This window comes from Balearica regulorum, chromosome 10, assembly GCF_011004875.1.
Source record: "Balearica regulorum gibbericeps isolate bBalReg1 chromosome 10, bBalReg1.pri, whole genome shotgun sequence".
In the NCBI taxonomy this organism is placed as follows: Eukaryota; Metazoa; Chordata; class Aves; order Gruiformes; family Gruidae; genus Balearica; species Balearica regulorum.
Genome location: NC_046193.1, coordinates 5,767,790 through 5,787,191, shown reverse-complemented (window position 1 = coordinate 5,787,191; position 19,402 = coordinate 5,767,790). Strand labels below are relative to the sequence as shown.

Sequence of the window (19,402 nt, the reverse complement as noted above, 5' to 3'; positions counted from 1 at the left end):
ATTCACTGCATATAAATTACCAACAGGTACTGAGGATACAGTCCAGCAGGTTTCTGTGGAAAATCATAGAGTCATAGAATGGTTTGGGTTGGAAGGGACCTCAAAGCCCATCTAGTTCCAACCCTCTACCATGGGCAGGGACACCCTCCACTAGCCCAGGCTGCCCAAAGCCCCATCCAACCTGGCCTTGAACACTGCCAGGGATGGGGCATCCACAGCTTCTCTGGGCAACCTGTTCCTCTCATCACTGATCTCCACTTGGACATTGAGCTCTTGACCACAACTCTTTGAGTGCAACCATCCAGCCAATTCTTTCTCCATCATGTGGTCCATCTATCAAATCCCTGGCTCTCCAGTTTAGAGACAAGGATGTGGCTTGAGACAGTGTCAAATGCTTTGCACAAGTCCAGGTAGATGATGTCAGTTGCTCTTCCCTTATCCACCAACGTTGTAACCCTGTCGTAGGCAGCCACCAAGTTTGTCAGGCACCATTTGCCCTTAGTGAAGCCATGTTGGCTGCCACCAATCAGCTCCTTATTTTCCATGTGCCTGAGCATAGTTTCCAGGAGGATCTGCTCCATGATCCTGCCAGGCACAGAGGTGAGACTGACTGGACTGTAGTTCCCTGGGTCTTCCTGTTTTCCCTTTTTAAAAATGGGGGTTATGTTCCCCCTCTTCCAGTCAGTGGGAACTTCACCAGACTGCTGCGACTTCTCAAATATGATGGACAGTGGCTTAGCAACTTCACCTGCCAGTTGCCTCCAGACCCACAAATGACAGGGGAGAAAAAAGACAATCACGCTAGATTTCATGTAAATAGTTTAATTACATTTCAATGCTTAAAACACAGAAACACTTGAATTAAATTACATCATAACGCTTCTGCTAAATTTTACATATACTTCCAAGAACTGTGACAGGAGGTGCTATTGAACTAAAAGAATACTCCAGTACAAGCCCAGCAAATACCCACGATATTCTTTTGGTCTTATTATCTGTACTTCCTTAATCTAAGGGCAGTCATCACAGGACAAAGCCTACCATTACAGGAAGAATGGTTAAAGAGAATTCCTCTGTAGGTGTGTTTGTTATACAAGATATATCTCAGCATTAACATGGAATAAGGTGCCTGTTTTTGCAACTGAGCAGCTGGCAGATGTGCTGCTTGGCAGCTGCCTGCGCAGCACGTGGAGCTGGGTAAAGAGCACAAAGTAGGCTGGTGGTTTGAGGAAACAGCTCAGCTTACATTGCCTTTTATTGAGTTTAAAACAACAAATGAAGTTCCAATCCTAAGAGCTCTAGGGACAACACTGCGATTTAGGACAGCCATGCACCCCTGCTGCCACTTGCATCCCTGTCCTGCTGCAGAGCGTGGGAGTGTGACAGGCAGCAACGTGCCAGCTGCTGAAGAGAGAAATCTGATGTCTCTGCAGTAGGCTGCCCTCAGTGAGCACTTGGAGGAGATGGTAAGTGTGCATGTGTTTGGGAGGGGGATGTATTTGCTTCTCAGCTGGTCGCCTAGGCATAATCTCTGGGAAGACCCACAGATAGCATCCAAATTCTAAGGACCGAAGCAAGATTACGTTAAGTATTTGTACCCATGCACCCTCCTTCCAACAGTGTCCTTGGAGTGCAAACACCAGCAGCAACCAGCAGCCTGGGAGTGCCTCCTGCCACATCTCCTGGGTACAGAGGATGAGCTGTTTTCCACACGTGATGACACTCCCTAGCCCTAATATGCTCCCAGAACTTCCTGGTTTTGTAAAAGAAAGAGGGATACTGAAAAATGAAAGCAACTGCAGGGGTCAGTGGCACATGCTCAGGAAAGAGTCTGCATTTAATGAATACGGTGGGGGGAAAAAATCACAGTGGGGAAGAAAAAAGAAATATTTGGAAGAACAAAAACTAACTGGCAGGGGCAAACCTGTAACAAAGCATGATACCCGAATTGCCATTCAGTGAAACATCTTGCATAAAGCCTTTCTTTAGATCTGCATTCAAATTTTGGCTTGCCCTGATTCCCTTCTAACTGGTGCTGTGGATGGAATATGGTCTGACAAATGCATGTACTGCAAAAAAAATCAGGAGGTGATCAGCGCATGGCTGGGCACTGATGCTTGCATGCAGGCTCTGCTGCTGGCCCCTGGCCACTGTGCTGGCCTGCAGCACTCAGGGCTGGTGGTCACCAAAAGGCTCTGCAGAGGACAGCGCCCATGCCACACTGCAGCACGCCAAGGTGGCCAGAGACCCCTTCGCACTCTCTACCTCCTGCAGCCCTGAAGGACGCGCAGGCAGAGAGATGCTTCAGGGTTACAGGGAAACTCCTGGCTTACCCGTCTAGTCCCACCTTCTGCATGAGCACAGACTAACACAAAGCTCCGTGTTTCTTTCAGCAGGAAGAAGAGAAGGCTCTGACTGCAGGTCCTGGCAGGTAAGAAGTATGAACCAGCTGTTCACCCGCCTCTGGAGGCTGACATGGGGCTGTTCTAATGTTGAGCAAATAGATGTTTTTCCTTATTTAAAATAAAATATTTCAAGGCTTAATCTTTTTTTCTGGATAACACTCTGCACTGTAGAAACTTCCCTGAGCCAAATCAGGAAGAGGATATGTGGTATTGGAACCCCAGTTCTACTCAACTCCTCTCCGTGGTCTGAGCATCGTTATTCCTAGCTCAGCAGCAGGGAATCATGTAGCTATTGACAGCCCCTCCCTGCCTCTAGCTGTGTGAATTCCCCTCTGTCTGTACAGCACCCCTCATTTGGGATATTCAGTCACTTCCTCAGTCAAGATGTAATCAGCCAAACGCTCACTATTTCACTTTTTAAAGCTAGTGAATTTCCCATGCTTCAACATCACCCCAGGCGCACATTTATCAGCAGCCCACGTGCCACAAGAGGGATAAACCCATGGTATGTGTTTTTCCTGACGTGCCCCACATTACCGCTCAGCTAGGGGAGTCAGCTTTTCTTGCTCAAAGGGGCTTTGCCACCAGTCACCCCCCCAGGATCTGCCAAAGCTGTCGTCATTGTACAGCGAGGCTCATTCATCGCCTTCCTTGGGGTCTGGTGGCACAAAGCCAGTGGGGAAGCTCTCTGAAACATGCACCTCCCCTCCTTCCCTGACCCAGAGAGCGCATGTGTGTGCTCTCACGAGTTAACCTACCACAAAGCAGGCACTGTTCCTAAGCACGCAGCTTGGTAGATGGCATCAGTCAGCACCAGCTCAGAAAACGGAGCTCAGGACCTTTTAGTGGTAACAGACACACCAGAAAAATCACCACTGCCATCACAAAGGGTTTGCTTCCCAAAGTGACAACAGTTCCCAGTGCTTGTACCCATTTGTAACACAAATGGACAGGGTGACCAGCTGGGCTCAGTGGATCAGCCATGCTTGCGGGAATTCATTGGTTTGTTGGCTTCATCCTCCGCAGTCTCAGCACGATCCCGGAGCAGGGGCAGGTCTTCTTCATGCATTGATGGCATTGGCAACGTCTGTGAACACAAGACGGCTGGGTCTCTGGAGGGCTCCTTGACTTGTCAGCAGAATCTGCATTGAAGCAGCGGAAGATGAGACCCAGCAAGTCTGCCTTTGCTCAGGTGCGTGTGTTCGGGCACAGACTGCACAGTATTGTAATTAGATTCTGCCCCTTACTACAGGGAGGCTGGCTGACTAACATGGCATTAACAAGGCTGTGACAGAAAAATACAACAGGCCAGAAAGCACATCCATGCCAATTTAAAATCCCCACATTGTTGGATTACTGGGTCTCGCTATTTATATATACAAGGCAGCATAAAAAGACTTGAAACCTTCTTGAAGGCCTGGAAACATGCCATAGACTGAACTTTGGCTGTTGTTTTAGACTCTCCCTCTCTTTATTACATTAAACCTTTAAACTTACGTACTTTCCAAGAAGAGGTATCTGTGGATTAGCAAGCTCTGGAGGGATCTGAGGTATCCTGCTGGCCAGGATGTGCTTTTACTGTGCTAAGTTTAACTCTGGCCTTGTTATTTCCCTCCTTTACTACCTGAAGGGAAGTCCTCTATGTGCACTAATAGAGGGATCTGAGGTTTTGCCAGTATGCGCTGCTCAGAGGACAAGATCCTTTGCTTTTATACAACAGTATTTCTTGCTTTCCCAAGCCAGTGTATGGAATATGTTGACAATCTTTCATATTCCAACATACGCATCTCCTCTGTGCTCTTTAGGAGGTTAGGAAGCATGTCTCAAGGTAAATATCTTATCATTACAGTTGTATTTATTATCTCCTCTTTCCCTTTCTGTTCAAACCAAGCTTCCTACAGATTACCTGAAGGTGTAAAGTGCGTGGAAACTGAGAGTTGTTTGGGACAACTCCTGCTCCTGGAAAAGCAAGGGAAGACACGGGCAACACAGAACATCTGGAGAGGAATTCAGGAAAGGAGAGATGTCTACTCTAAGGGGAGGTTGCATCACTGGCTAAGAGACGTACCTGTTCCAACCATCCCTGCTGGCTCTGTCTTTCAGAAAGGCTTTTTGTGTGGTGGTGGTGACAAAGGAAACAGAAAACACAACAAACAACAGTGGCTGCAAACAACGGTGAGAAGCCCTTCTGCCCTATTTCTCCTACCTCTTGCTATACTGGGGAAGGAGGTAGCATCTTGCCAAAGACCCATCTGGACCATTAACCAAAACCAATTGGCCAAGCTATCAAGCTCTTTCCTAACTCAGAAATGTAGTAAGTCAGTGGTCTCTGAGGACCTTATAGTTTCTCAGCGTGCTGCATGCCTTTGACCACTCAGAAGTGGTCAAAGCAAAGTCTTCTTCCCTTCTCCCCAAATTCAAACAGAGAACTCTCCTCCCTTTTCTCTTTCTGGGCCACGCCTGCTCTGTGCCCAGCAAGGTTGGCCTGGAGATGCTGACAAGACCAGATGTGCCGGTGCCACAGCAACATGCAGGCTTTCTGCCTGCGTTCTTCAGGGCCTGCAGCACAGTTAACTGTTACAGTTACAGGCTTTCCCTCAGCCAGGCCTTGTTCCACACTTGCATCCTTAGGCAAAGCAAGGATACCTTAAAACTTAATTTGCTTTTCAGGGCTGGGGCAAAGGAGCCTCAGTGCTTTGTGGACATTGAAACCTCCTCTCCCAGAAAATAGCATTCATCTGCTGCTCCCTTGTGGTGCCCTGGGTGGTAAACTGTAATAAACTCACCCTTAATTGCTGCAGTTGCCTTTTTCTCTCTCCTAGTTGAGTAAAGGCAGCACTTTCCCTCCCCAGATTCTTTGTCCTAGTTGCCTGACTCTTCAGTCCATCCTGAGCACTCCAAAATCCTCAAGCCCCCTGTCTCCAGGGCTGGCAGAGATGGGGGAAGTCCTCCTGAGGTCTTACATGGTTTCCTTACGCTACAACCCTACAAAAACTTTTTGACTCTGTAACAAAAGCAGTGCAGGTACCAGTGTTTGTAGTGACAGAGCTGCCTACCTTGCTCTGTGATGCCTGGGAAGATGCTGCATCTCGCCCATGTTCCAGCAGCTCCTGCTCCAGTTCATCCTGTTCCTCGGTGGGATCAAAGTTGTACATGGGCATGAGCTGGTGCCGTAGTTTCTCCAACCTGCCCGCAGGAGGGAAGGGTTGGTTGAAAAATTCAATAAATAGAAGGACAGATGCTCAGGCTGCCTTCCCCACCCCACTGCTGAGGCCTTCTGCAGGCTGCTTCTCCTGCTGCTCAGGGATTCAGCTCTTGTTGCTGCTTGCTGGATAAGGGTCATGTCCTGTCCTGCAGGGATGAGGATAAGAACCTACTACACACAGCTGGCAGGAGTAGAAGATACCCAGAGTGCAGTTACAGGGATTAATTGCCGTCACTAATCTATGTTGGCAGGCATTACGCACAGAGGAATCAGACAGGGATTTAAGCTCCTGCAGACCTTAAAAGATCAAGCTTTATGTGTTGGGACAAAAGAGACAGTGGAAGGCATTTTGTGACTTCTCCCTGCCCCTCTGCCCACAACAGGCAGTCCTGCCTTGTCACACTATGTCTGCCAGCAGAAGTCCACCTTTAGCTCCAGTGGCCTAAGAGTAGTACTTTAAATCTGGGGTGGAAATACATAAAAATAAACAGAAAATAGGAAAGAGAGAGATTCTCATAGGAGGCTGATGCCTGTGGACAGACTGTTCTTATTCTTGTATCATTGCTCCAAGTGACAGAGCTATAAAGTGTTACCCCAAGGGGTCTCCCTAAATATTGGGCAGCTCAAGAGATGGGAGGATGGATGGGTGGGCATGCTCCTGTGAACACACTGAGCCCTGCCTTAGACTGTAGCTGAGTTTTGGGGGGGCTGGGGAGGGAAACACACAAGCAGTTACAGGCAGTGTCACCACAAATAGCTATTTTGGCAAATGTGAGGATGACACACTCCCTCCCTGCCTCTATATGGGTTTGCCAACACAACCATTATCTCCAGCAGTGCCATGTTCCCAGGCCAAGCAGTAGCTGCTCCTGTGGCAGTACCCAGATCTGGGCTTTAGGGTCTGGCTTGGACATTTTACAGTGGGCAGCAGCACTTCTTGAAAGTTCATGGCCAGGCCAGGCCTGCCACAAGGAGTCAAGCAGGGAGGAGGTGCCACATCTAATGGATCTTCACCAGTGTCTCTGCTGTCAGAGACAGAAGAATCAAGAAGTGTGTCTCCCTGCATGCTACTCTCCTCTCTATTTTCAGCCAGAAGCTTAACAAGGAAATTAAGGCACTTAAGTCTCAGGCTAGAAAGCTGCATCTCTGCACTATGCTGCTGCCAGTTGCTGTGACTGCAGCTAAAGGCCTTCAGCCTTGCAAGGCCAGTGTCATTGACCCGGGCTGTTGGAAAACATAGGGATCTGGGAATGGCTGAAATGAGAGATCCACACCTCTCAGGACAGAGTTCCTAGCCTCTTTATACGCTCATAACCCTTTCCTCTGTTTTAGTGCATCTCAGATGAAGCACAAAGAGTTTGCAGGATCCCTAACCTCCTCCTGCTCAACCATGTTTTCCTCTTCAAAGCTGCAGAGGAGTCTTTGAAGCTCTGGTATTAGAAGGTGGGTCAATACTAGGACTACAGTGTCCCCTCCCCTGCTTCGTTCACATGCAACTGATCCCCTGTAGGCTTGTTCTCAGATAGCTAACACTTACACCCTCCCCATCTCCCTGTCTCCTTCCTAGATCTGTCTGGATTTTGAAGCACTGAGTTCCTGTAAGCCAACAACAGATATTACTTACCTCTTCCTCTTCCTGATATACAGAACCTGGAGGAGAAAGAAAGCCATCATTACAACAGTCCCAGTATGAGGCAGAACAGCTGGGAAGAGAAATTTTGGGCACAGGGAACACAGAAAGGAGGTGTAGCAAGCCTGGTGTCACTGCACACCAAAGTAGGGGGAAGGGAGAAGTCACAGCCAAAAATGAAATTTCATACGCATCAGTGTAAGCTTGGTAGCACATCAAGTCTGACGCTGAGTGCTTCAGTGGCCTATTATTAGTTGTGTTAGTAGTAGTAAAGAGTATTAGGTGTATTATTATTAGGTGTAGCTCAGCACATTTCTGGTGGCTGCAGCACATACGTTGCGATTTAGGAGTGGGTGAAGAGCCTTCCCTTTGTGGTTTTCATCTGTAGATTTCCTACAGCGTGAAGTGCTGTTACCCCCTCCCCAGTATAAAGGGAAGAAGCAAAGAGGGCATGCTCCATGACTTCCCTCATGTCAGCCAGCAAGAGTGGCTGTGCTGGGAAGAAAGCGAGGCTTTTGGCCTCCAGAGCCTTGTTCTGAGAACTACAAATGCTGGATGTTGCTCTTGGGAACTTATGACCGTTTCCAGGATAATGTTTCCAGGTTCTCTTAGGGGTTTTTGGAAAAACTCCTCCTTGGGCCTGCAATGAAATTTTGCAGTAGTCCCTTTCTGTAGGGTCCTCTGATGGTTGTATTAGTGAAGCTCTTCCTCATACGAGGAATGAGAGCTTACTGCTACCTTCCGTTCTCTGTTGGAAGGTAAACGATGTGGTTATGCATCAAAAGAAGAACTGCAGCGCTTGCATTGCCCGTGTCAGGCCCAGAACTATAGTTTCTGACAGCTGCCTACAGCATTAATGGCAAGGTTAGAGATGCAGCAAATCCTTGAGGACTCTGCTGATACCCAGCAAGTAGAACCCCAGAAATGCAGTCCAGAATGACTCTAGCTAAAATGGATTCAGGCCGCTTTAATTCAAAAAGGTGTGTCCTCAGGGGAGATTAACATAGTTTCAACAGTCTACTTCAAAAGTTAATTTGGATGAACTTTCTTGCTGCCCCCATGTTGACAAGGTTTAAATCAAAGCAGCTGTTCCATTTAACAAGTCAGAAAAGAATCTGCTTTGTGTTCTTTTAGCTGAACTTCCCATTGCTATTAAAAATAAATACTGATACTACATATGGCATCCTCTAGGCCTGCTGAGCATCCCGCTCAGACTGGACTCCAGGGAGACTGCAGAAGTATTGGAGCAGTGGATAAAGACCTTAAAAAAAGAAAGGGATTCCAGGAACTATCAGTTGCCAGCAGTTCTGGGTAAGCCTTCAGTATAACACAAATAAATTATTCAACCCAAATCAGTCCTAGAGCCCCTTTGCCACCCTCTACCCTCAACAGACAAGAGAAATATTTAGCAGGTCTCTCTTACCATAGCTACAGCCAGCCCAATCACAGTAATGATCCCAAAGGACAGCAGCATTGTGCTGATGGCGGGTCCAGTGCTGGCCACATCTGGGATTTTGGTGCTGTTGAAACTGGTAGTCTCAGGGCTTATGGTAGCTGTTTCTGGTACAGTCACATCCAGGGCTGTCCCTTGGTCTGGCTTGGCTGTGGTGGTGGTAGTGCTGTGATACAAGTTGTGGACAGAGGGTGAGCTGTAACTCATCCTGCCAGCTCTTGGTAGCTTCTTTTACCAAGCTGTTGTCCTCACCCATCAGCTACAGAAGTGGAGAGCTGCCCTTCATATCAAGGACCCTCATGTGAGACCTATCCTGTAGTATCATCGCTAATGGCTTTTCTTCATAGGAACCACACTGGTTTCTGCCTAGGAAAGAATGAGAACAAACAAGCAGCGCAGAGCTCTTAGAGACAGGCACAACCTCCAAACCTTCCCAATTCACAATTTTTGAGATCAGCTTACAGATGTCCACTCCAAATAAGAAAAAGATTTTTCAGGGGTACTGAGCACCCCCGAAGTCATGCCCCGTTCACTTGAAGTCAGTGATACGCTCTTCCCTCACTGTTTCAGCTCTGCCTCCTTGCAGGCACTTGGCAAGTCTATGTGGGGACAACCTCAGAACCCCTGTCTTTGGTCTGCTCCAGCCTAAGCCAGGTGGCCTCTATCCGCCCTGGGAGAAGGAGCATTTTCCTGCTTCTCTTCTGTCTTTTGCTTTTGATTTATGGCAAATTACATGGATCCCCTTAAGTTTATCGGTAGGAACACATCCAATAAAATGGCACTCAGCTGTGAGGCATCCGTATCTCAGGATGCTTTTTATTGAATCCAAAGTAGGACTTCCCTGTTGTGGTAGTCACTGGTGACTGTAAGACTGCAGTATCCATCGCCCCACTGTCCCTCATCCCATTCCTTAAAGCAGTGGGTTGCACTGGTCTCCCATCTGCTACTAAAGACTGAGTATTTCTCAAGTCCCGCATGAAAGCACCCACTCAAGCTTAGTCATGCACTGCTAATTATCAATATTAATTTTAAAATGAGTCCAATTTTGGAGTTGTGAAATTTGATTGATCTATTCACGCTGAAAACATGAAGGGCTTTAATTGCTTCACGCTTCTATTGTGCCAATGATCAGGAGTTGCAAAACACCATGGGATGATCCTATGGGAAGTATTTGCACAACTTTGTTTATAAAACCAATGTATATAACATTAGTTCAGCCACTACTTCCATGAAAATGTAGCTACCTCTGGAGCAGAGCAGTGCTGACCCCAAGAACTATTTTAGCGGTCCTCTGATAATTTCTCTGCAGTTTAGCAGACATTACATCTCTGGACTGGAATGCAGCTGGGACACAGGGGTTAATGAGCTCTGAATAGAAAAAGATGTGCCTGCAAAGAGAAACGAGCCATTGTTCTCCTCTGCTCTGTTCTATTCTAGGCAAGGTTATTGCACAGTTCCCATTACTGTGACGCCTTACTGCTGTCCATAACCGCATTAAGCAGCGTGATTAACATCTGTCACTAACAACTGAAGCAGAGAAATCACATCAGGCAAACAGCACCAGGCCGCCCTGTGGTCAGTCAGCAGCCCGAGTAGCCAGCTTGACTTCCGCAGCACTTGTCCTGCATCTCCCTGAGCAGGTGAATCTCTCACCACACACGCAGGATCTGTCTCACGGCTCCCTGTGAACAACTTTGTGAAGCAGGGGTTGTTGGGGGATTCTGAAGTGCCTGGAAATCTGTGGGAGCTGTCAAACTCCCATAAGTTTCTCAAGAAATGTGAAGCTAGCACTTCTGGTTTGGTCTCGCCCAACATCATGCTGAGACGCGAGTTCATTGCAGCTGAAAGGGAGTGTCCTTCACTGACCACCAAACCAGGCACGCCTGGTTCAACCCAGGATTTCCCCAGCCATTACTGACCACAGTGGCACTCGAGGTAGCAGACACTCAAGCACAAAGACGGCAAATTTGAGTGCCACAGCAGCAGCTACAGCCCATCAGGGAAAGGGAGGGAATGGTGAGCAGGTATTGGGCAGACCAAGCAGCTGCTCAGGGAGAATCATCGATTTGTGCTATTCAGGGAAACTCTCCATGATGATAATTCATGTTTTAAAAAAGCCACCACCAAGGAAACGAAAAGTGGAAAAAGAACCTAAGTGAAAGGAGTGAAGCAGGCCCAAGGGCTTTGCAAAGTATGGCTCTAGACCTTGAACAGCTCCTGAACTTTTGAAACAAAATGGGCTAGGCCTTCATCTCAATGCATTGTCCATTTTAGAAAGCCACTGAAACTTGGATGTTGAAGCTGATACCAAGCCTTTGGGTAAGCCCCCGTTTGTATGGACCAGACACTGTGCTGCTGTGCACTGCTCCTCTGAATACAGTTAGGCTAGGTTAGAATTAGCCAGCTGGAAATCTGGTCAAGTGGGGATGGGGGCTCTTGTTCACGCTTTCAGCGTCCTGTCCATGCTGAAGGATTCCCAAGCCCAGAGACTTAGCTCTAACAGCGGTCCTCTATGAAAGGTTTCTGACATAGCTTAGACAACCATTTCCAGGGCCAGATGAGAGTATTTCTCTTCCCCAGCCCCTCCTGGTCCAGGATACAGAGGGCCAGATGGGGAGGCTGAGCGCAACTATGGCCCAGGGCCCACAATGGTGGAGCTGGGGGTGGATGATCTTTCCTACCACCTTCCTTTCCCAGTTGTCATCCTGGTGCTGGAGGTCTGATCTGCAGGCTGGGCACACTCCAAGTCTCTGATGGCTGCTTTAGGGGCAGGGACAGCTACTACCTATCGCTGGCATGTTTCAGCATAGTCCAGGCACAAATAGAACAGAACAGAAGAGGAACGAGATCCTCAGCTGCTGCGAGCTGGCATTCTTCCATTGCCTGCACCAACAGAGCTGCTCAGACAGCCAGGACCGCCCTGTGCTGGGTCTGGGGATAAGGAGCACACACTTGTTTCCCTCCTAACCCAGCAATTCCAGGTCTGTAATAGGTACTGCGGTGGCAAACACCTCTGAGGTGCACAACATCGTGTAGGCACTATAACTTGAGGTTGCTGGGTTTTCCGAGTCTTGGTTTTAATCTCTCTGTGCTGCAGTATCCTCTCGGGTATGACAGGAATAGAGGTTTGTGTCACAGGGATGAAGATGGGTCATGGGGTCTCTGGATGAAGAAGGCAAATAATAACTAGTATTTCTTCTGCATTTCTTCACCAAGATGGAGCGTCTCTAGTAATTCAGCAATGCAAGTGGCACTGGGTTGCTGTTGGCTACGGGATGTGGCTTCCCGGTGTGTGAACTTGTGGCTTCCTCTCCCCCTGCTGCAGGGCTGACCGGGCTTCAGGGCAGCCCCCAGGGGAGGGGAGAACCCCCAACCGCGTGTGCCCACACGTCCCGTCCGGGGTCCCGGAGCACCCCGGCTGTCCCCCCTCCCGCTGTCAGAGCGGTGCCACGGTCCCATCCCACCCTCCACAGGCGCGGGGACATTCCCCAGCAATCTCGACACCGCTCCGGCTCCGCACTGACAGAAAACTGAAACACAAGCAATCGCCCTCACCCCTAAGCCTTTCCGGGCGGTGCCGCCCCGCAGCGGGCTGGGGACTGGGGCCCTGCGGGAAGTCACTCGTTCCCCGTCCCGGGGAGAAGCTTCCAGACGGATAACGGGTTATACGGCCCTTCCCGCTCCGAAACGCTACCCAGGCGGTGACAGATCGACCCCGGGGCTCGCAGCCGGCTCCCCGCCGCAGTGGTGCCTGCGCTCCGTGCCCCGCGGCTTCGGCCACCCGCAGTGCTCCGCCTCGCACGGCTGGGTCTGGGCGGGCCTCGCCGGGGCGGCCGGGACAGAGATGGGGTCGGGCACAGCTTGGGGCACCGCCGCCCGCTCTTCCCCGCCGCCGAGAGGCCGCGGCAGGCCCCCGCCTGCGCCCGCCGCCCGGCGGGACGGGACAGGACGGGACGGGACAGGACGGGGCGGCGCGGCCGGCCACCCCCGCGGCCCAGCCCGCCTCCGCCGCGCCCCTCCCCGGAGGCAGCTGCGTTTCAGCGCCGCGCCCTCCCCCCGCCGGGGCAGCCGCTGCCCGCCGGGGCCGGCACTTACTGAGCGCTCCCCGCTGAGGCGTCCGGTGCCCCCGGAGCGCCGTTGAGCGGTGGGGCCGCCGGGGGGCCGCGCCCTCGGCCGCGAGGCGGCGCTGCCCGCGGGGGGCGGGCCGGGCCGGGCCGAGCCGCTCCGCGCGCGCGCGCCGCCGCACGGCCGGGGGCCCCGCCCTGCCTCTCCGCGCCCCAGGCGATTGGCCAGCGCCTGCAGGGCTCGGCTCACGGTTGGCCAGCGCGCCTGTCACTCATGCGCGCGGCGGCGGCGGGCAGGCGGTCGTGGCGGCGCTCGGTGAGCGGCGGGAGCGTCTCGGTCGTGCGGCTGTTCTCCTCGCACCCCTTCCCCAAGCTCCCCACCGCAGACTGTGGTGCGAGAGGCAGCTGCCCACGGCGCCGGCGGGAGCCGGTTGTGCCACCAGCCCCGCCAGTGGCGGCCGCCTTGAGGTGAGGCGTCTGTGTGCGGGCGCGCTCGCCTCTGAGGGGCCGCCGGGGCCCGCCGCCGCCCAGGTAAAGGGACCTCCCGGCAGCGGCGCGGTGCAGGCCAGGCCGGACGGGGTTCCTGGCCTCGGACAGGTCATTGCGTGTGCAGGGAAGGACGGGCGGCTGGAAGGAAAGCCGGGCTCGGGTCCCGGCGGTGTTCTGTGGGGCTCATTTACCCCCAGAGAGCCACTGACGTGAGGCATAAGTGGGCAGCTCTCTGGCTGACAAATGGGGACTTGTACCTCTTTCCCCGGTACGGCCAGCGGGGCTGTGCGAGGGGCCGGTTCAGCCGACTATCCCAGCAGCAGAAAGGTTCTGACTTGGTACGGTGCGAGCCCCAGCTCCCGTCCGATCCTGTGAGCCAGACAGGGAGTGTAGGGCAGGGGCCAAGAGTGGGACAGGCCGTGCCTTTTGCCAGCCACCAGTGTACGTGTTGGACTACAGTGAGTGGAGAGCTGGGGGTTGAAAGGACCAAACTACAGAACTGCAGGGAAAAAAAAAAAAAATCTATTCCGTACCTGTGTGCAAAGAGGTATTTGCACCAAGAAGTAGCATACAGGGCTGTTCTTGGCAGGGACCTCACTTCAGTAGCTGGTCTCCTTCATTAATAATGACAGTAGTGGCAGCATTGTTTCAGCCATGGCCAATTAAAGTCTTACCTGCCTACCTAACAACACTAATAGTTAATATTTTATTCCTTTAGTGTTTCTTTTATGGCAGTATCCCCAAAACAAGGCCTTGGGAACTGCTTATGCATAATGTAAAGGCAAGTTTTCATGTGGGCTGCTTATCTCTGCTGGGGGTAATGAAGATGGTGAGAAGGGGATCTTTGAGTTCTTAGAACACCTACCCCTTTGCTAGGAGGTAGCAAGTAAGCCAATCTTGAGGTCTTTGCTGCAGGGTATTCCTCCTGTTGCTTCCCTGGGCTCGGTTTGGTTTGGTTTTGCAAAGGAGGGCAGTGGAGGCCTGACTCTTCCCACAGTTTCACCGTGCAGCAGGAGCAGGGCAGACCCCACACTGCTGCCTGTGCAGGTGCCCCATGCAACAGGGTCCAGGGCTGCTGCAGGGGTTCAGTGCCAGCATCTGCCCAGGTGGGAGCTGACCCAGTCTCCCCAGATCTCCCTGCAGCAGCATTCCTGCAGGGCAGAGCCACCCACCCTGGGTGCTGCTGGCTGCTTGGGAGAGGTATTTAGTTGTTTGTGTGGTGGTTTTCTGGAGGAATTGGAGGAGGGGAGTTTGTGACTCCTCTGAGACAGTGATGTAAAGCAGCCATCAATAGAGGAATGGGAATGGGCAGTCAGGGAAACCCACAGTGGCTCCAGGGGCTGTGAGTCAGAAGGGAGGGGGGGGCCCTCATTTCTGATGGATCACAGCAGGAAAGTGGAGTTGTTGTTCTGTTTGTCTCCATTAAAACACAGTTCTAAGTGTGATATGCAGCAGCTGTTTTGTGATGTTCCATCTCCTTTGTCTCCCGCAGTCATCTTGTTTGTTTTTCTTCCCTCTCTGTCTGGCTGTGCCTGTTCTCTCCTTTAAGAGACTGACTTCCCTCTGGCAGAGTTTGCTTTTTCTGGCCTTTGCATCTTTCAAGTGTTTCTCTTCCCTCTAGTTGTACTTTGTGAGCTTTTCTCCTTCCTCTGCTCTTAGCAGCTCAGTCCTGGCTCCATGGCCCCTTATCTGCTCTCTGGGGATAGTGACAATGTGAAGACCAATGATTCATGGAGTCAAGGTCTTCTGTGAGCACACCCGCTAACCTAGGACTTGTGGTTTATAAACAGAGAGGAATAAAAGAAAGAATCTAGAAGACGCTGAAGGTCTTCCCGCAGGGAACCAGGGTGACCCACCCATGGAGTAGAGAGCCAAGGACTGGAGCTGAAGGCTAGTGTGTCTGTGGCTTTCTGGGACCAAGGACAGGCAGGAGTGCTGTGCCTGTGTGTAGGCATGCTCACTTCTGCCCTGCCACAGGCACGGACTGGCCTCCTTGTAGCTCTGGCCTGTTGAGGAGGGCAGCTCTGCAAAGAAATGGATTGCAGCGGCAGAGCTGGTTAGCTGTCACCTGAGTCTTTTCTTGGGGTAATCCTTTGTTACTTGTAAGGTGTGAGTACTTGGTTTTGTATCTGTGGGCTGGGATTAGGCAAGCAGTCTGTGTTCTGTCAGAGAGGAACCTCTGATTTGCTGGCCCGAGGGATTCAGGCTGTACTCTTGCCTCTTTTTCTAGACCAGAAGAGCTGCAAACCAGTACCATTTCCATGCTGCCCTGAGGAGAATCTGCTGATGGTGGTCAGCCAGTGCTTAGCCACAGTGGCTTGTGGTAGCACCGAGTGTCCTGTGAGTCTCAGCAGTGACTAGATCAGCTGATGGCAGCGAGGAACACATGTGGAAGCCAGGAACTCTTTTTGCAACAATGAGATGCTGCACCCACCCACTGCTCAGGAGGTTGTTGGGTCTCTCGCCTCAGTGCACATCAGGGCAGTTGAGTCAACGTAAAGGTCCTGTCCTCGGTCCAAAGTGGTTATCGCTGAGGAGGAGCTGCAGTGCAAGACCTGGGCTCATGACTGCCACTGATGTGGCCAACTACTGGCACAAGGTGTTTGAGACAAATGGGATCCCTGAAGCACGAGAATCCAGTGAATATATCGTGTCGTTTGTTCTGGGAGCAAAAACAGTTAAGTAATAGGAAAAGAATAAGGTCTGTGTGTCTCTCTCTTTGTCATTTTGGTTGAATCCCTTACCTTTCTTTTTATCTCACTTACAGGAAGTAGAACAACTTTTCCTTCCTTAGATGGCAGGCAGGGTGAGGCATAGTTTATTAATGCTAGTGGGGTCTCTTAAATGCCTGCTTTCACAGAGAATGAAATGTAACCCATGACATATAGACCCATATTGTACCCTGATTGGCTTGGTGAAATGATTCTTAATTTTACCTGTTCTTCTGAGCCCCGAAAATTAGCAGAAGAACAATTCTAGATGTTTGGTTTTAAACATGCAGATAGGTTCTCCTAATCACTTGTGGTTTCCAGCAGTCCCAGGCATACGTGTTTGTCAGCATGCTGGGTCTCTGCGGAAGATGCCCTTGAGGGGATGCAGAGGACACAAGTGGGCACATTTTAAAGTGACCCTGTCTTCAGTTTCAGAGCCTGGATTCCAGAAGCCTCCACACTCCACTTACAGCAGTGCAGCAGGAGCAAATCCAGCAGCTGAGCAACAAGCGACTAGAAAGGTAGGATCATCCTCCTACAGTTCCTTTGGAGGGTTTTCCTTCAGTCTTAATGCAGCCAGAAGAATGGTGGTAGAGAGAAGGCAGAAGGCCATTAACGGCTGACATGTCATGTAACAGTGCTGTGTCTCCTGGTGACTCAAGTGATGGATATTTGCTGTTGTCAGGTAGAAAATCACCTGTCTGGGAGCAGAGAGGGTTTAAGGGATATTGCAGAGGAGCAGGAACCTGGCAATACTGACTGAGTTGGATATGTTTTCATTAAGCCCTTCTGTGCTTACAACATTTAGCCTTGTCCCCTTCTCTCTGATTCAGCACTCTCTTCAGCTGCCAGTCCTTTACTGGTCTGTGATGTTGCTGTGCTTTCCTTTCTAGGCTTTGCCTGCAGAGGGATTTCCCTGGTGTTTAGAGATATCCATGGCTGCTGTAGCTTTAGTCTCCATTTGGCCTCCATTTGCTTGCTCTGTGTGAGAGGTTCTCTAAGCGCAAAAGTCAAACGGGTTTGGTGTGAAGGAGCTCCCTGGAATCAGGCTGGGCCTGGGGAGTAGTGTGTGGGGAGAGGAAATATTCGGAAACTTGGATCATTTAGAAGGGTCAGAGATACTTGGGAATATGTTTGGAGTTAGCATCCTCCTGCTTGTTTATGTGAATGTAGTTATGATGTGGATCCTCATTTTGCTGTGTGGATTAATCCTGCCATGATTGTTGCAGAATAGGATGTGAGGCTTTCTTAGGGAGTCAGTGTGTTAACAGTTATTACTGTTTGTAGGATCTGAGTGTCTTCCCTGAAATTTTATTGCTGCTCTTGAGTCTTTTGTTAGGAGCTGAAATGCAAAATCCCCAGAGCTGTCTGACTTGCAAGTTGCTCTGTCTTAAGTGCTGTTAAGGTTGCAACAAATATCTGACATTCTACATGAAGAAATGAGGTATGGTGCCTCAGCAGCTGAAAACACGGCCTCAAAATTCATAGAATCATGGAATCGTGGAGATTGACAGGGACCTTTGGAAATCTACTCCACACCCCTGTCCCCACTCAAAGCAGAATCTACTAGAGCAAGTTGCTCAGAGCGATGCCCAATTCCTCTTTCAGTGTATCCAAAGATAGATACTATATGACCCCTCTGGATAGCCTGTTCCAGTGTTTGACCACCCTTACAGTGTTTAAAAAGAATTAAAAAAAAAAAAAAAAAAAAAAGGAGGGGTCTTAGGTTTAAATGGAATTTTCTGTATTCCAGTCTGTTCCCTTTGGCTGTCTTTTGACTGGATACCACTGAAAAGAGTGATTCTTTACTCCATCTCACCAGATACGTATAGTTATTGCTGAGATTTTTCCTCCCGTGCCCCACCCCAGCCTGAGCCTTCCCTTCTCAAGGCTAAACTGTCCCAGCTCTCAGTCTCTCTCCTTGTATGTCAGATGCTCCAATCCCTTAATCATCTTAATGGTTGCTTGTTGGACTTACCCCAGTATGTCCATGTCTTTCCTGTACTCCAGTGCTCCAGACGTTTCCTACCAGCGCTGAACGGTGTGTGGGGGATCCCCTCCCTTGACCTTCTGGCAACGCTCTGCCTAACACAACCCAGGAAGCCATTGGCCTTCTTTGCTGCAAGGGCACATTGCTGCCTTACGGTCAACTTGTCCACCCAATCCCCAGGGCCTTTTCTGCAGGGCCGCTGTCCAGCTGGTTGGCCCCCAGCCTGTACTGGTGCGTGGGGTTATTCCTCCCCAGTTTATAGGACTTCACATTACTCTTTGCTGAATTTCATGAGGTTCCTGTCAGCCCATTTCTCCTGAGGTCTCTCTGAAAAGTAGCACACCATCTGGTCTGTTAACTGCTCCTCCCAATTTTCTGTCATCTGCAGACATGCCAAGGGTGCTCTGTCCCGTCATCCAGATCATAAATGAAGATATTATGCTGTATTGGCCCCGCTGTTGACCACAGGGATACTCCAGTAGTGATTAGCCTTCAGCTGGACTTTGTGCTGCTGAACACAGCCCTCTGAGCCTGCCGGTTCAGTCAATTTTCACTCCACCTCATTTATCTAATCCATACTTCATCAGCTTGTCCATGAGGATGTTATGGGAGACAGTATCTAAACCCTTAGGGAAGTCAAGACAAACAGTATTGATTACTCCTCATGCACCGAGCTAGTCATTGTGTCATGGATGGCTATCGGGTCGGTCAGGAATGATTCCCCTTTGTAAATCCATGCTAACTACTCCTAGTCACCTTCCTGCACTTAATATGTTGGGAAATGATCTCTAGGACTATTTGTTCCATCACTTTCCCCAGTATGGAGGTGAGGCTGACTGGCCCGTAGTTCCCCAGGTCCAATGCCTGATAACAAACTCTTTTGTGGGAATGGAGTTCCCACAGTTCCCTTAGAGTGCACGTGCAGCTGAGAGTCTTAGGGGTGTCTAGGTGCTCACCCTTAGAAGGGTTATGTGGTTAGTAATGAGGTAAGCATGGTATTGAGAGCTTTTCTGTGTTACAGAGTGTAGGCCTAAAGTGTTCACGCTTGCTTTTGCCTGCCACAGAATGCCAGTGCAGTACGTGCTTGGTGAATGGGACTTCCAGGACCTGACTCTGAAGATGAGACCCCCAGTATTTATTCCTCGGCCAGAAACAGAGGTATGAATATGGGGAACGTGGCAGGGGTGGGCTTGAATCTGTGAATTGCATCATACTATACAGTCATAGCATTGCTACGAAGGTGCCCGGTATATCGTGGGGTTGTGGTGATGAGGAGGTCAGATGACTCCACTCCTTGTAGAACAGTGGAGGATTCTAAGCTTGTGATCTGGAACTGATGCTGGTGAACTTTGCCTCCTGGCTCAGAGCAAGAGATGTTGCAAGCTAGCGTATCACTTCATTACAGAGATCCATCTCCATTGATGGAAGGACTTGGCTTGCTTGCTTTATTTCTGC

General features: G+C 50.4%; 2 protein-coding genes across 7 annotated transcripts in view; one reads left to right on the top strand and one right to left on the bottom strand.

Moving 5' to 3' along the window:
* Positions 1 to 806: 806 nt before the first annotated feature.
* Positions 807 to 12,917, bottom strand: C10H3orf18 (chromosome 10 C3orf18 homolog). Its single transcript, XM_075762894.1, is given in 7 exon segments — positions 807 to 3,547; positions 5,462 to 5,591; positions 7,235 to 7,260; positions 8,664 to 8,906; positions 8,908 to 9,059; positions 9,938 to 10,081; positions 12,789 to 12,917. Coding segments are annotated over 5 exon segments (522 nt in total). The 5' UTR covers positions 8,950 to 9,059; positions 9,938 to 10,081; positions 12,789 to 12,917; the 3' UTR covers positions 807 to 3,466.
* A 21-nt stretch (positions 12,918 to 12,938) lies between these two features.
* The window catches only part of HEMK1 (HemK methyltransferase 1, mitochondrial release factors N(5)-glutamine), a 32,556-nt gene continuing 26,092 nt past the window's right edge, over positions 12,939 to 19,402 (top strand). The window contains exons 1-4 of one of the 6 annotated variants that reach the window (XM_075762890.1): positions 12,939 to 13,073; positions 15,477 to 15,923; positions 16,387 to 16,478; positions 19,012 to 19,105. In XM_075762890.1, coding sequence (XP_075619005.1) covers positions 15,633 to 15,923; positions 16,387 to 16,478; positions 19,012 to 19,105 — 477 coding nt within the window. In that variant the 5' untranslated portion in view covers positions 12,939 to 13,073; positions 15,477 to 15,632. Of the gene's footprint in view, positions 13,289 to 15,476; positions 15,948 to 16,386; positions 16,479 to 19,011; positions 19,106 to 19,402 lie in introns of those variants that run through there. The other 5 variants (XM_075762892.1, XM_075762891.1, XM_075762889.1 and 2 more) reach the window with 5 other exon arrangements.